The 16,461-nt window shown below is 36.8% G+C and overlaps 1 protein-coding gene across 2 annotated transcripts in view; it reads left to right on the forward strand.

Moving 5' to 3' along the window:
• STK3 (serine/threonine kinase 3) overlaps nt 1–15,837 on the forward strand; it is a 144,711-nt gene extending 128,874 nt beyond the window's left edge. The window contains exon 10 of one of the 2 annotated variants that reach the window (XM_030011546.2): nt 11,459–11,672. In XM_030011546.2, the coding sequence (XP_029867406.1) occupies nt 11,459–11,462 (4 nt within the window). In that variant the 3' untranslated portion in view covers nt 11,463–11,672. Of the gene's footprint in view, nt 1–11,458 lie in introns of both variants that reach the window. The other variant, XM_030011545.2, reaches the window with a different exon arrangement.
• Nucleotides 15,838–16,461: the final 624 nt, after the last annotated feature.

The following is a 16,461-nucleotide window of genomic DNA, read 5'->3' on the forward strand; positions in this document are numbered from 1 at the left end:
CTAAATCAATTTTAAAACCTAGATTAAATTCCCAACAGTGTTTTTCTGGGGAGGGATTTAGATTTGAAGTTACAGACACTTGAACATTACAGATGTTCAAGTGCATTATGTGTAGCATTTTCATTGTTGATATACTATGCAATAATATCATTATTTTCCTTTTCTTTATGGATTTTAAGTCTAGAAAACTGAAACATAATTGAAACCTAGATAATCACTTGAGAGATGAATTGAAAAACCAGCAGAGAGGCCAGAAAGATTCTACTGAGACTTGGGTCACATCATAAGGGTTTGCAGAGCTCGTACCATTCCCTAGTTGTGGGCTATATAATTGACATAATTTACTCCAGAGATGCAGAATTGGAATAGTGAGCACTATAAATTGGAACTGGGATTAATGAACACTGTTGGCACAAAAGCTTGCACAGTACCTGTTTGCATTGAGTAATAAATCATAACTATATCTGCAGATTATCATCTGAAGAACCTGATTAAACAAGCTAGTGTTGTTCTGTAGTCTTGTGACAAAGCAAATGGATCAAATGCTGTAGACCTTCCTAGTAGATAATACTGTGAAGGTAAGAAAGGACTGTGCTAATTTTTGGCTTGATCACATTGATGTTTGAGTCATAGGCAAAATATTTGATAATAAAACATTTCTTTGGCAAATGATTTTGGCAGTTCTGGACTCTGAGTGAATATGCCACTGAATCATTGAATCTTGTTCAATGAATAAGTAGAGTTTCTAAACTAATACAGAGTAGGCATCACACTTTTCACAGGGTGGATTGTGTTTTAGAGAATAGAATTGGATTGTGGTTAAGTGTACTGTTCAGTGTTGAGATAACCTGGATTTCTTGTTCATTAAGATGAGAGTGGTCTGGTTTTTTAATTTAGTATTGCTTTTAGTTGTATGTTGGTACACGGGCTTCTTGATTAATGTGTTTTGACATGAATGATCATCAGTGATTATCTTGTTCTGTATTTTCCTACTTTTGGCATATTTCTTAGTATATTACTTGTAGTGAGAGTAGTCTACTACATGTCTGTAAAGGAAAAGATACAGTATATTATTTAAAAGCTGCTAGCTAAGTGGTGCTGTTTGATAGATGATCCATTTCTGTATTTGTTCGCTTATTTTAGATCTAATTTAGTCTGGATTAGAAGCAAGATGGTAGCTGTCTACTAGATTTAGACCATCGTAAGGTGGATTTCATCAGGTTGGTTAAAGGTTATTTGATAGTCAGTGTTTGTTTAAGTTGTGTTTCACAAATGTGGAGCTGGTGCATTTTGACAAAAGAAAAACTAAATCCACTTTAATGAACCAGCTGAAACTCTGCAGTATCTGATTGGTATGATTTGTAGATAAGACTTCAATAGAAGGCAGCATTAGGAAGAGTTAAGAAACTATTGTTGAAGGTGTAAAGAGATTTTAAAAAAATCTGCTCAGTCCTTGAGAACAATAAAGAGTTTTTCTAAACAATTTTAATCAGTTTTCATAACATCAAAGCTGTTACAAGCAAACGAAATCTCCAGCCCCTGTGGCTGGTAAGCTGCTGAATGCGATGCAGGAGTGGAATGGTACCTTTCTGTCGTCAGGGGACTTTGTGGGGTGTGCCACTGCTATTGGCCAAATCTTTTAGCAAGCTGAGTTCTTTCAGTGCTTAGGAAAACTGAACCACATCAAACTAAATAGGTAGTCAAGCAGTTCTGTAAGGGGAAAAAAGGTTTGCAAAAAATGATTGAGAAAGGAATAAAGAAAATTTGAGGAACTATGGACTGAGATGCATTCTTTAAAAGCCAGCAGTGCTTCTGTTAAATCTTTAAAGTCGTACAGAAAATGAAACTTGGTGCTGTCTAGCAAAGGTGCCAGTAGCCTCGGGCTGGGGGATTGCTTCTCCCCTCCCAGATCGCTGCAGGTCTCTATGTGCAGTGTCCACATGCTGTGTGTTGGTGCTTAGGCTTGCTTGGGTGTCGTCCTCTCCCTGATCCCTCTCCCAAGGCGGTAACCTGTGTGCTTTTCCTGAGGCAGGGATCTCTTCTCCCTGCTGCAACTATTAGCTCAGTTAAATTTCTCTGCTTAGCCCTGGCTTTTTTCAGTTGCTGCATTCAGATTCTGTTCTTTCTGATGTTTTGCAGACTGCTCTCAACTGATGTCTCAGTTTTACTGTCTTTTTGCCATCTTTGCTGTATTTTCTTCCTTCTCCCAGGGATTAAGAAACATGGCATTTGTTGCCTATAAATTGCCCTAAGTTTCTGGACTATAGGATTTTTCCTGTCCATCTTGTACCAAAAGTGGCTGAAACCCATCCTCTCTTGTATGTGTCTACCACAATACTTTCTGCATGAAATAAAAGCTAGCAAACAGTATGTCTATCATTTTTCCATTTATTAAAGTTGATGTGCTATTTTCCTAGATCCTTTCTGAATTGGCAGTTTTAAACTGAACTGAGTTTTCTTCCTTATAAAGAATATAACTAAGTCAAGGTTGCCCAGCAAATAAGATATAAATTTGTATGTGCATCTTTGGTTGGGGGGGCTGTCTCTCCTGCAGCAGACTTTTCCTGTTAGGAAAATTTAGATTTGCTATATCCATTTTTGTTTTAGTTTTGAGTATCAACATTTTGTACTTCTAAGAAACTAGAGATTCACTTGTATTGTCCCTTACTAGGAGACTAAGGTTTGAAGTTTAAGGTTTAAAATTCTTCTAGCCTCTTCCATTGCTCTTCAGGTTAAATGCTTTTCTGGGTCTGGTTTTAACTTCAACATTATCTCTGTGCATGTGCGTATCTTGTTGTCTCATAACTCGTTATTCAATGAGTTTCCATTTTTCTTTCTATTTCTAAAATAATCTTAAATGGAACTATTGAAGAAAAAGATCTTTAAATGGTATCATTAAGTATTTAATGAATTTGTAGATTTTAATACAGCTTTCTTTTTAATCTCAGGACTTCTATTTCATGTTACTTATGTCTTTAACTTTACTTTTCAATATAGATTTGTGTTTACAAAATATTTTAGCAAAACTGGGAACATCTTTCATTTTTTATTTTATCTTTAGGATGTTTGGGGGTCTTAACTGAATGGTTTTATTTTTTAAAATGGCTCTCATCCCAAATATATCTTTGTTTTTAATACAGCTTGCATTTACATGTAGATTGGTAGAATTTTACAAAAATGTAATACTATTATTTTCTGAACATTTTAAAAATGATCCTCTCATGGAAGAATCAGATGTCAAGGAGATAACTTGAGAAAACTTTTGAATATGAAGGTAACATTTGGGTTTATATAGCTGAATAATAACAGCAGTTTGCTGAAATGTGATACGGTGAACTCAAGGGCAAGGGTGAACTGCAATGTACCTGCTGATAGCTGAGCTCATTATGAAGGACAACTAAAAGCACTTGCCCTGGAGAGCTACAGATTAAGAGATAAAATGCTGACTTTTTGATACTACTTAGTACACTAGGAGCTCTAGCGAAAGAATTTGTTTTCATTTTAAAGGTTTATATCTTTGCTTGGTAATATTTGAAAAGGTGTTGGGTTTTTTTTTTGTTTATTTGTTTTTTCTTCCCATGCTTTTTTTTCTCCAAAAGCAGAAAGGGCTGGGGGTAGGGGGGACAATCCTGTATATTTTTAGATCAGGTGTGGTAGCTGCTTTGCTATCAGCACTGTGTGGGTATATTTGCAATCAAGTTTAAATAGCATGGTGAGTATCCAGATGGAGTGTTTTTCCTAAGCTTTAGATTATTTACTCTGTTGGGAGCTCCAGTAAACATTTATAGTATTCTTCAGGGCTAACTGTACCATTAAGCTTGAGATGCCTGGTATAGAAAATCACAGTATGTAAAAAACCACCAAGATCTTCTCTAAGGCATTTCAAACTGCAAATTTTTGCCTGTGATACTCTAAAAGTAATTTTTTAAAATGTCTGTGATGGATGATGCAATTCTAAAGAGAAAGTGATAGCAAATTAAACTGTCGTGCTTCAGTAGCCTCAACTAAGTGTGTAATGTAAAAATACACTCTCTGTAAATGACATAGAAAGAGGGAATGGTAGGATTTTTTCCTTCTGTACACTTTCAAAACTAAATTTATTTATTAAACTTATCTATCATACTAAAGATTTGATCTCAAAGGTGCTTATTAATGGATGTTTACTAGCTGCCAGGTTTTTGAGATACATTGCTTGCAGTTTGTTTCCCTGTGGTCAGATTCTATGTTATTTTATTTATTTTAGTGAAGATTATATACCTTGCAACTACATGAACATCAGCTGCTATAGTAGGTAAAACCAGTGTAAACGATATTTGAACTGCTTAGGATAGGATAAAGCATTAATACACACTACTTGACTGATTTTGTCAGGAACTGGGTAAAATTGCAACAGGGAAGAGTTAGCATTATTGCTAATTTTACACTGTGTTTCATGATGATTGCTTTTCTTTAAATTTCAGTTCCTGTAGTCAGGATTGCTCATTAAAGTTTTTGGCTACTAGATTCCGCACCCCCCCCAGCCCCCTGAACTTTTTGACCTTTTTAATTGCAGAAATGTTTAGATTCTAGCTGCTTCTTCATGAAAAGGGAAATTAAAGGACATGTCCCTCCTCCTAAAACCCTCTTATTTTAGGAATCTAATTTTTAAGGGTAGTTTAATGAAGGTGAAGGACCCAGCTCATGATTTTTTAATTTTGGGCGGTACTTAATATGCTCAAAGGAAGGCCCTGGGCAGTATTTGACAAAGGTATGCAAATGATAGTATGCACTAAGGCTATAGAAAACCCTTTTTTCCCCTTGGTGGTTTGCTATTGAAATGTAACTTTGTATGAAGCTAAGAAAAGCCTTCTAGAGCTGAAAGATGTTGATGGTAGTGATGAAGGTTTAGCTTTGTGTTGTTAAAATGATGTACAGTTTTAATGTCTGAGCAGAGAAAATTCTACTAGTGAAGATAATAATTAATCATGGGGCATTTATATACAATTTTATCCCTAAAAAGACTTTTTAAAATTACATGAAGTTGTCCATCTTTAATTTTCTCTTAGTGCTATGTGCTTATTTTACCCCCCAAAATGTTTAAGATAACTGCAGTCCTGTGGAATGAACTTTGGCTTTTGAAAGTTAGGTTGTCGGTCCTTCTCTCTCATAGATTGTCAAAAATAATGATAGTAAATGAGGTCCTTTTTATATTTATATAACTCCATGGTTTATGTTTTGCAACAAAGAGACTTTCTCTTCAGACATCCTGAAATAAATGCTCTCACTCCATCCCCTGTCCAAGTTTGTTTTCTTGTGACTTATATACCCACTGTAGTGACAGCAGGGGTGGGGATGGCAGCACGTCAGAGCTCTGATGTTTGGCCAGTGGGTGTCTGAGACAGCTCATTGCCTGACACTGCGTATACAAGGTCAGCATGATTTGCTGTATAGGCAAACATAAAGCAATTCTCCCCCTGTTGCTGCATGGGAGCAGCTGAACGACAGTAACCATGGAGTGTTTCCTTGCACACAAGCCTGAGACGACTACTGTGTAAGTGAGATTCACAGATTTTGGGTGTTAATTCATAGATGAGAAAAATTGATCAGAAAGGCCCACCTTGTACCTTTTGGATCCTGACTCAAGTCTAACTTTTTATACTAGTAAAAAAGAGTTTGAAGTCATCAGTGGAGCTCATTCCATTAGAGAAAAGAAAACTCTGCTCAGCAGCGGGAAGGGAACAGCTGGAGAGAAAAAGTTGCTCTTACCTGAGGCCACTAATAACACAAAACAATCCAAGGCATGCACTGGTTAAATCTTAGAAAGTGCTGTAGGCAACCCACTTTTGCAATTGCCATAGAAAATTATTGTTGTTAGCTATTCTGTTGATAGTTCATATTGTAGGAATTACTAGCAGATGGGAAATTAGATGACTCAGAATACAGTATTAACAATCCATATTTTTTTAATCAAAGGCCTCTAATAAGGCATGTTGCATCTGTAAGATTCATTTAAGCAGTTGCTAGGAAGAATTTGTTTTTTCAAGTAAACACAACAAACTTGATACAGATTATTTTTTGATTGAATATCTATTTTCTTAACAGTTTAAACCCTGAAAATACGTTTGCTTGTTTTTGTTGCACCAGCTTAATGGCAGTATTCCATAATTTAGTTTGATAGACTGGAGGTTTGCAATAGTAACTCATGCATTATGGAATTACTAATGAAATCTAATTTTATCATATTGAAAACATCACAGGCCTAGAGCTTTTATTTACCTCTGTTAGCTGTCAAGGGTGGATTAAGATTATAGTGTGCTACATGCACCAAAACTTTGGCTTTTGCCCCCTGAAAAGTTTGGATGGCTACAGATACGTGCTGGCCAAGTTCAACTAATGAGTTCCAGACTCCTTTCCAGACCCCTTCGCCTAAATCCATGGACCACAAGCACCAGTGAGTATCTTAGATGCGTGTCCTTCGTCCTGACTCCTGTGCTGGACACAGATGAAAGCCAGTAGTTGGGATTTGCATTGCACCCTTTGACTTGATGCCTTCTGAGAGTCCATTTTTGGTTGTACTTTATCTCCTTACTTCTCAGCTTATTGCTACAGAACTCGGGTCTGTGGGCAGAAACGCATCTATACTTTCCAAGTGCCCATTTTGGTCTGAATTTTCATCGGTATGACTTGACTAGGGTTGTGAACAAAACATGTAAGGTACAGTGTGGGTCCTCCTGCTGGCGGAAGTAGTATTGACTGCAAGTAATTATCCTTTGGTTTGCTGAAAATACTGATCCAAATGAAGCTGGTCCATCTGGGGTGCAAGAAGTTAGACTGAAAGACTAAAAAAGTAAAACTTGTTGCACTTCCCTTGCTGAAGTTGGGTTCTGGGAGATGACTGCATCAGTATGTGAGGAAAGAATTCCTTGTGTGTCACTGTTTGAAGACATGTAAAAAAAGCAATCAACCTGAAACCAGTACTGACCAGAGTAAGAATGTTTTCTGCATAGGAAATATTCTTCCAATGAAATGCTAAACGGCGTTGTATTTGACCAACCTTGCATGATAACACTGGATTATTTTTTCTTCAGCTACAAAACTTGATTACGGCTTCTTAAAACCCCAGACTGATTAGCAGTGGTTCCTGCCAGCTTCACACAAGGGTAGTGCAGCTATCTCTGGAGCACTTGTAGCTCTGACCTGTGCTCTGATCACAACTGGATCACTTCGTGTCTGGAGCTGCCCCAACTTTTGGATTTTTACTGTATCCCAGCTTAATGAAGATGGTCACATTAAGAAGAGCTTGCTAATGATTCTTAATCTGTTCTGCTGCTTTTTTACTTCTACATGTAGTCTTTCCTGGAAAAGTCTCTAACCTTGTTATGAATAAGTTGAAAAATAAGCCAGGAGGAGGTAAATGATTGGTGTCCCATTTGCTAAAGGTTCAAGATAAGGTACACCAGGTTTCCAGACTGACTGATCTCCTAAGTGTCTGGCTGGGTTGCCTTTTCCAAAGATTATAACTGAAAATTATAGTTCATTTAAAAGGTTAATTATGCTTTGATTCTGTGCTGGTTGTTCCAGCTCAAGTTGGTGCTGCTGAAAGGATCTTTGCCACTGGAAGCTTGGGTTGATGGAGCTTGTTTCTGCACGGGTACCTTTCTTCCACCAGGATTTCCCCCTGCATCAGGGCGAAGAGAAGGCAGAGGCAAGAGCTCAGCTTGCAGCACTGGGATGCAGCTCACCCCACAAGGATGACTGTTAGCTGGTCTCTTTATAGGCAAAGTCAATTTCCTTTGCTCTAGCAAGGCAGACTAGAGAATTTCAGTGGGGCTTCTTTAGGTGCGACAGTGTCTTAAAAACCTGTCAGCTTGTAAATGAAATTATTCGATAATATCTGGCTCTGGAGATGGTTTTGTTTTGTTTTTTTCTCCTTGCTTCCCTTACACATTGTAACTCTCTTTAGTTATTAGGTTAACAAATATACCTTTCAGGAAAAAAGGTTTGTTTGGGGTTTTTTTCCTGTAAACACCTAATTTTTCTACTGGAAAACTGAGTATGCATACCGACTCTAAAAGACTATATGTATGTGTAAAACAGATGCACATACTTTCTGAATATTACATATTATTGTATGTAACTGATAGATTCAAGGCATTGTAAAGTGGAACTTGGAGTGTTGCTTTCCCAAACCCACGTGATTACCTGGTGATATGAAGGGTCCCAGTGAAGGCAAATGCTTTTACCAGAAACTCCATTCACTGAAGACCTCTGTCTTGGGCGGTGGGCCATCTTGACACTAATTGCTGGCCGTTGTGTGATGGTGGATATTTGATCTCCAAAAGGACACGATTGATTCTGTTGTTTGGAGTGGCAGAAATTGAACTATCTATTGTTGTCAGACACATACTATCCTGATTACTGAACTGCTACGGTTTACAGCTTTTAAAAAGCTATCAAAATGTAATTTAAATCCTTTTTGAATTCCTGTAGCTTGCACAGCTGAATGCCCTCCTCTCCCTTCCTATTAACATCGATAGCCCTAGTAGTTAAAACAACAAACTACATGGGAAATTATTTATGGCAGTTTAAATTGCAAACTGATTGCAAGTGAAAGTAAATGAGTGCTGAGCTCTATCACTTTAAGAATTTGAATCAAAATATCTATCATGCAGGGGAATAAATTACATAGGAATAATTAAATACCTTGAGTTATTTCTGTGCATCTCATTTGATATATTTGCTGTGGCATTCAGCGTTTAGGCCTCAGGCTTCACAAGGTAATATCTATAGCACAGACAGAAGTCAAGAAAAAATATTTTGAAATTTATATGTCCATGGACACACACACACACACACGCACGCACATCCTAGAGCCAGCTCTGGCTTTTAGATGTGCTTAAGTGGTTTTCTATAGTACATAGAGCTCTCTGACTGTTCCTGCCTAATCCAGCATCTGATGTCAGATAGATGAGACCATCATAACTCTGTTTTCAGTTTCTTAACATCCCTGTTTTCTGTCATTTACTTCATTTGAATGTCCTGAGCATCAGCCATTCATACAGATGAGTACTGTGGCTCCCTGGGTCCCCTGGGTGACATGGCTGAGATCATTCTGAACGATTCTTATTCTCTGGTTTTAAAAATTCATTCTCTTTGTATTTTAATTTCCACCCAGCTGTCTGTGATCTTTAAAGAATATTTAATTCTGTTTGCTGGCTCTGTTTCTTGATTGAAATTTAAATAAAAACTCACCCATCACATTCTCCTCTGACAATTTATAAAAAAATGTTTTTCAGTGCAGAATAATTATGTGATTGCATCAGCTGGAGCTTTTCTCTGCAGTTTAAGCCTGATGTCTACAGTGGTGACTGAGAGGGAATAAATGGCTGCGCAGGCTGGCCCAGGGCGGGTAGGAGACTTCATCACTGGCAGTTCTTACAAAACACTCACACACGAGATTATTCACGGTGCCTTCCTTAGCCCGATGGCTGGTCCATGGTGCCCCAAATATGTTTCTTCTCTCACACATGATAAGAAACATGGCTTTATTGCTCTTCTCATCTGTGCTGCGTTGGAATCAGTTACAGAGGGGAATCGGCACTGTCATCTCTTCTCATTTTACTGCAAATCTCTCTGACACTTCACTCCTCTAAAGAATATCTTCACTGGAAAGTGTCTGTAATGTGCCAGTTACATTTACTACTTGGCTACAAATGAAAGAGAATGGACTTTTTTTAATCTTTTGTTTCTCTGAAAATGGAAAGGTGTTTTTCTGCAAGAGCCTTGGCGACTGAGGAATTATGATTCCTTTCCCCCATCCTTTCTTGCATTTATCAAATGGGAGAAATGTAGTAAACTAGATGGTATTTAATTATTTGAGAGGCAAGTCTTTCTTTCGTTCCTAAGAAATGAAAGGTGTCATTTGCCTTGGGAGAGACAGACATTACTGATGAGCTACTGAGCACATCTGAGGTCTCTGAAGCTCATACAGGTCTAAGGATCTTTGGTCCTGGAAGATACTTTGACATCTGGGCTTTAGTTCTCAGCTTCATTAGGAATCTTATGGTTAAAATGACATTGCATGAAAATGCGCATCTTCTTCCATGTGCTCTTCTATTAATTTCTGATCTGCCCTCCCTCTTTATTATGACTTTCAGTTATTTTTTTACTATGTACAATGTAGTCTATTAGTAGAAGTCATAACACTGGGGTTTGGATTGTATGTAGCAATATGTGTTGCTAATTTATATGCCTCAGATGCTGATAAAAATAAAGATCAAAAGTAGTATTTCATTCCTCAGGGAAAACAGATCAGATTGTGTTGATGGAAGACTGCCCTAGATTCATGAACAAAGTATTGACTCATTATTAGGTTGATTCAGAAACTGTTCCCCCCCTCCCCCACCCCAAGTTAGGTGGTGTGCTTGTTTGCAATGTCAGAATATTTGCAAACAAAATATAGATTATCCCTTTCTTTGGTTGAAATTATTTGTGCTATTTGAAATTTGTTGATATTTTTCACACTCGGTGAAGAGTAGTTGGCACATAGGCAATTCTGACAAGAGAAATGCAGAGAGGCACTAGACTTCATCAGGAAAAAAATATGTAGGCCAACCAAAGGAACATATTTCAAATGTAGATCCTGCCCTGCAAGAGCAGGTGGGGCAGTAGTGCCCGATGTGCCCTAGTACCTGACAAGACTCCAACCTTTATTTGCAGCAGCCGGCAAGCCAGCGAAGCGATTTACTTCTTTTATGACCCGTCGCTTTTAATGAATGAAATATAGTGAACTATTTAACATTGTGAGAAAATATTTTTAGAAAGAAAAGAGCTTGGTCAAAGGTAACTCTCTCCCATGAATTCAGGAAATTATTTCATGTATTATTTAAACACTCTTGTTAGCGATTTGCTTTGACTAGTTCTGGCAGCAATCTGTTGAAGAAGACAAGTGCCTTGTCATTCTTATCAGAAAGTACCTCTAAATATCTGTCAGACTATTACTTGCAGCAGCTGTCTGTTTTTCAGGCGTCTATAAGAGACTAAAGTTCAGTAAGAAGTATTTGATTAAGCAATATGATTTATATACATGAATATAATTGTGTATACTGTGGCATGCTTTTTTTCAGCCTAATGAGTCAAACTCCAGCCCTATATTTATTTACAATCTATTTGCAAGGTTTGCGAAGTGATTTTTTTTTTTTTTTTAATTAAATGTACTGTGTGTGTTTGTGTTTTCGTATGCTGTTAAATTATTTACTGTGGAGAATACAAAGGCTTTTGGTTATATAAACAATTATATATGTGTATACATACACTCAAAGTGTGTAAAAACACTGCAGCTGTAAATTAAAGGATTATAAAAGGTGGTGGTTTTCATTTTTGTTGTAAACAGGTTTTAATCTTTTTTTGTGTTTTGTTTTTTTGTTGTTGTTTTTGTTTGTTTGTTTTTGTTTTGTTTTGGTGGTTGATTGTTTTACAGTTAAAGAATCTGAGTTTAGAAGAATTACAGATGCGATTGAAGGCTTTGGACCCTATGATGGAAAGAGAAATTGAAGAGCTTCGTCAGAGATACACTGCAAAGAGGCAACCTATCCTAGATGCGATGGATGCAAAAAAACGGAGGCAACAAAATTTCTGAGAGTGTTTTACTTTCAGAGATAATACTATGAGTCAGTGTGGACACTGGTAACTTTGTAAGTCTGAAGGAATTCGATTATGAGAGTTTTCAAAAACCCAATATTTGAATTTTCCTTCACAAGCAATGACAATTGGAGTAGTGCAAGAACATACATATGGTGTTCTGCAAAGGCAACGAAACACATTACCACTTGTTTATATTTTCAAATGTTTAATGTAATAGAAGTTTAATCTCTTACTTCCCAATCTTTTTCAGGTGTATAGTGGTAACTTGGTGTTGTACATTAGGACTTGTGTTTTGGAGCACCTGGAACGATTTCTTGATTGTGCAACACTACAGAGCCTTATGTCACAATATATTTTCCTCCCACTTAGTAGCATATTTATTATGTAATCTCTGGTTATCCTATTTATTTTATGCCAGTTTTCTTTTTTATTAGGAAGTATTAGGATAATATAGTGGAGAGCAGAGCCAGATTAGATAAAGTTGGTATTGTAGTATAATGAAAAGAAGCTCACCACTGTATTATGTTTTAAAACTCCAATTTCAGTAAGCGTCCCAATTCAGGACAGCACTTGAACATGTTTCCAGCACATCCATATCAGTAGCATTTAAGCATAAAATAAGTAATAGGCACATGTTTTTCTGCTCTCCTGAATCAGGGACTGTGGCTGTAGTTGAGCAATACAGTTGTTACACTACAGAGCATTCTTTTAGAGAGTATTTCTGTCATTTTTACGCACACTGAATGGTCTCATTAAACAAGAAGACAAGTGCCTAATCAGTTTTGATTTTTCTGTTATTCAGGAGAAGCAATACTTGCAGTCACTCCTTCAGTGTAAATTTCCAATTGCTATTGCAATTCTGACCAGTATAAACCTCTATTTTGCACCGTAGTTTTATAATGAAGTAACAGCTACACTTTCTTGGATATGTCTTTTGGTTCATTTAGGTTTTTTATCACTGTTTTGATGGGAGAGGGGAGTTATTAGTGGTTTGGGTTTGGTTTGGTTTCACATTATAGATACAAAGGGATAGTAATTTAAAAGCCAAAGAAAATAAATTGAATACTTATATATAATAAGTACTGAAAAGCAGCAACATTTTGCAGCCCTGTGAGGGTTTTGTCCTGCAATCACTAAACATTCAAAATTCCTGCAGTCTTCTGTGGTAGATTTGGGGGAATCAGAAATGCAGGACCAAGCTCTTAATATCTTTTTACAAGTTCTTCTGTCTGGTTTATATTGTGGGATATCTAGTAGTTAGAATTTACAACATTGCAAGAAATATTTCAGACTTAGCAGAAAATGTGATCCACTTTCTAAACAATCTACTGTGTTCTCTATTGATATCTTCACTATCATTGCCTTTTGTGTAAATAACTTTACTGTGATAGTCATACTTCTTTAAACAATACAGCTGAAAAGATCTTTACATTCAACCTTCAGCTGTTAAACTTTTAATGGTGACTACTGTATGGGCATCTTCTGTTAAATGTTTTGTCGAAGTTAGTAATCATCTCATACCTCTTAACATTTACTGTCATCATACGTGGACCATTTAGGTGGAACAGTGCAGATTTTGGAAATGGTGCATTATAACATAAAGCTTATGCAAAAGGAAAACAAAAGTTTTTACAGGATCAGCATACTACAGCCATGCTGGGACCAGTACTTGGGTTTGAGCTGTATACAGCCATTGTTGTCATTGTCATTCTGTGTGTGTGTTTGCGTGCATGCCACACTCTAACATGTAAACCCTAGAGTCAAATAAATTTTAATTGTGATTGTTAGAATATCCTTACCCTCAACTCTCTTTCTATTTCTTAAAGTAATGACCATCCCTTATGAAAAACCAAAAACACAGAAGATCCATAAAAATTACTTTAGGCAAGATAAAATGCACCTGGTAGTCTTATGCCTCATATTTATACAATGAAATGATGTAAAGGAAAAAATGGTGTAACCATATCACTGTGTCATTAGATTACAATCAGAATGAAGCAAAAAATAACAGCACCAACCTGCCCCCGTTAGTATGGTTCTTATTTATTTAAAATGAATTTCTAATTCTTCAACTTTCTGTTCTCAAAAACTCAAAGGTGTGTGTGTGTGTGTACATATATTTGTGTAGGTATACACACATATATATATGCATATCTATATATAAGAAAAAATATGAAATGGATTTAAGCCATCAGGAGAGGAACCTAGCTTGCCTTTTCTTGGTGTGCCTTTTAAGCAAAGCGTCACTATCCAGACACTCTTGCTTGCATCATTAGCAGCTTGCTTTTCCCTTACTCTCTTAAATTTTTCCCACCAAAAATAAGACCTTGATTTTTAATAATGTGGCTTTACAGTGTAATAGACAATGTAATAAAAAAATCACAATTTTTATATTTTGTGTATTCTGAAAACTTTAGTAATGCAGTGTACTAAATTCAAATTGCCTATCCTGAGGGACTCCAGTAAAAGGCCTTTTTAGACTAGAGCTGTTGCAGACTGACATCTGAAAGGTATCAGAAGATAAAGGACATCCTTTCTTCACTCCTGATCTGTCTGTTTAGAAAAAACGCAAATAAATTTGTGCACATGCATACACACAGGTATGATTATACAGGCAAGAGAAAAATCTGAAAGCCATGGAATAAAATAAAAATGTAAAGAACCTACTTAAAATGGGTGGAAAATAGCTTCTGAAATGCTGTAAACTGGGTAGATATAGGATGTCTGTGACCAAAGAATACTTGCACCAATTAATATGAAATTAGTAATGTTGCCCTTCTGATATGGTGCACGCTGCAGTCAGTGTAAGAGCTGTCTTTGTCTTCAGAAGCCAGTGTATTGGGCTCTAAATTATGTGCAAGCGTGACATAGAAATAGTTTTTATATTGAGAGATGGATACAACTCAATTTTTCTGTCTTCTGTTTATATAAATGAATCAAATCATCCATGTTGATGACTACACATCTCTACTGGAGGATGAGCATCTCTGTAAAGGAAAGCTGATAGTACAATAAATAAGACATTTTAAAAGCAAGCCTTGCAGGAAATCTGATAGAACTACTGACAAGTTAACCTTCAGTAAGATTTTAACAAAGCAATTTCTTGTTTGCTTCTGACTTTGTATGTTTAGGTTTAGTAAGTAAAAAAAATTTTGAAAAGTCATTACTTATTACTAAACATTTTTAATAAAAGCTAATTTTTCATGTATAATTGTCGTCTTGTTCATTCTAACTGAAGCTAAATTATGTTAATAGTAACCATTAATGTTCATTTCCATAGTCATCTCTCATGGTTTTATTTTCTTTCTATAATACTGTGAGCCCAGCGGTGAGTGCAGAAAACCACATCTCTCAAAGTCAGCTCTGGAAAGGATTTTCCCAGCTCAAGACATTGCTGCAAGCTCTAGAAGTCTGAGGATCTCAACAAAAGAGTATCAGGCCAGTCTAAGGACAGAAATCCTCAATACTTTGTGGAAGCCCCTCTCTCTGCAATGTAAGGTTGCTAAAGGCCTCATCCCGAGAGAGCTGAGCACCACCCCAATACATTGGAAGTCTTCATAGACATCCTTTACTTGGAGGTACTAGTGGACATAAGCAGCTTTGGGTGTTCCTTTGATTTTCTGGTGTAATGAGAAGAACAATAGGTAATGGGTAGGCTTAACTAGAAAAAGTGAATACATTTAGTGTCTCAGATTTGATTCCATAGCCCATTTCTTTTCTGATTTTTAAAAAATTATTCTCTTAAGAATTTGCCCACAAAGACACTTTAGTAAAAGGGACTCATGAACAAAACTCCTTAGTGAACCACAGTATGTTTGAAGTGACAAGATTCTACTGCTAATCTGAATTAATATCTGACAATTATTGGATGTTATAATTATTTACTGTTTATTTACAGTAAATAATAGCTTGCCTGTATTTGCCTAGGTATATTCAGGTGAGAGTGCACAGTGGCTCAGGCTGCTTCTCCGTCCAGTGTGTTGAACTTCCAAATATAAACACGGCTCATGATGAGTGAATCTGTGCACAAGTACATGAGATAGCCTTAGTCACTGTTAATAGGCACTGGTGCTTCCAAGCAGAATGTATACTGTACAACTTCTGTAAAGCACTTTGTGTGCACGCTGTTTTATCAATGTGATACGATGAGGGTTACATTTTCTTTTCAAGTGTATACGTGGCTATAAAACTAATTAAAAAGACCTTATGATGTGAGGAAGTCTTTATTTCTTTGCATTCATAAATATTAAGGGCTCCAGCTTACTGTGGCATTTCCTTCTGTACTTCCAAAGGCGATGATAGATGTTCTGTAATGTCATATAGCTGGCTGGGAAATTGGCTTTGGGATATTTCTATACTAGGCTGTGGTGTGGCAGTGTTATGCCCACTATTGCCAATGAAAACCTTGGAGAAGACAAGCCCTGGGTAGCTCATGGTGTTTCTCACCATTGTGTTGTCCCAGATGAAGTAATGGCTTAATCTTTTGGGGGAAAGGCAAAATTACATTGATGGTTCAGTGTGAAGTCATTAAGTTGCACTTGGGGACTTGCCCTGTTAAGTTTGTTTTAAAATAACTTTTCACAAAATGTATTTCTCTCTCTGTTTAGTGTATTTATTATGGAAAGGGACTTACATGGTGTGCTCCTATCCTGGTTTTTTGTTTTGTTTTAATTTGTTACGGTTTTTAAAGAATACTGGAAAATTCACCATATTTTGCTGCTTCTCTTCCCCCTGCTCAGGAAGATGAATGTGGGCATTACTTTTAGGAGCATCCCCTGAGCCAAGTGTTCTTGGGACATTGGGCACAAATGCAAATGTCAGCAACAGCTTTTATTCTCT

The sequence above is a fragment of the Aquila chrysaetos genome, chromosome 4, assembly GCF_900496995.4.
Source record: "Aquila chrysaetos chrysaetos chromosome 4, bAquChr1.4, whole genome shotgun sequence".
NCBI lineage: Eukaryota > Metazoa > Chordata > Aves > Accipitriformes > Accipitridae > Aquila > Aquila chrysaetos.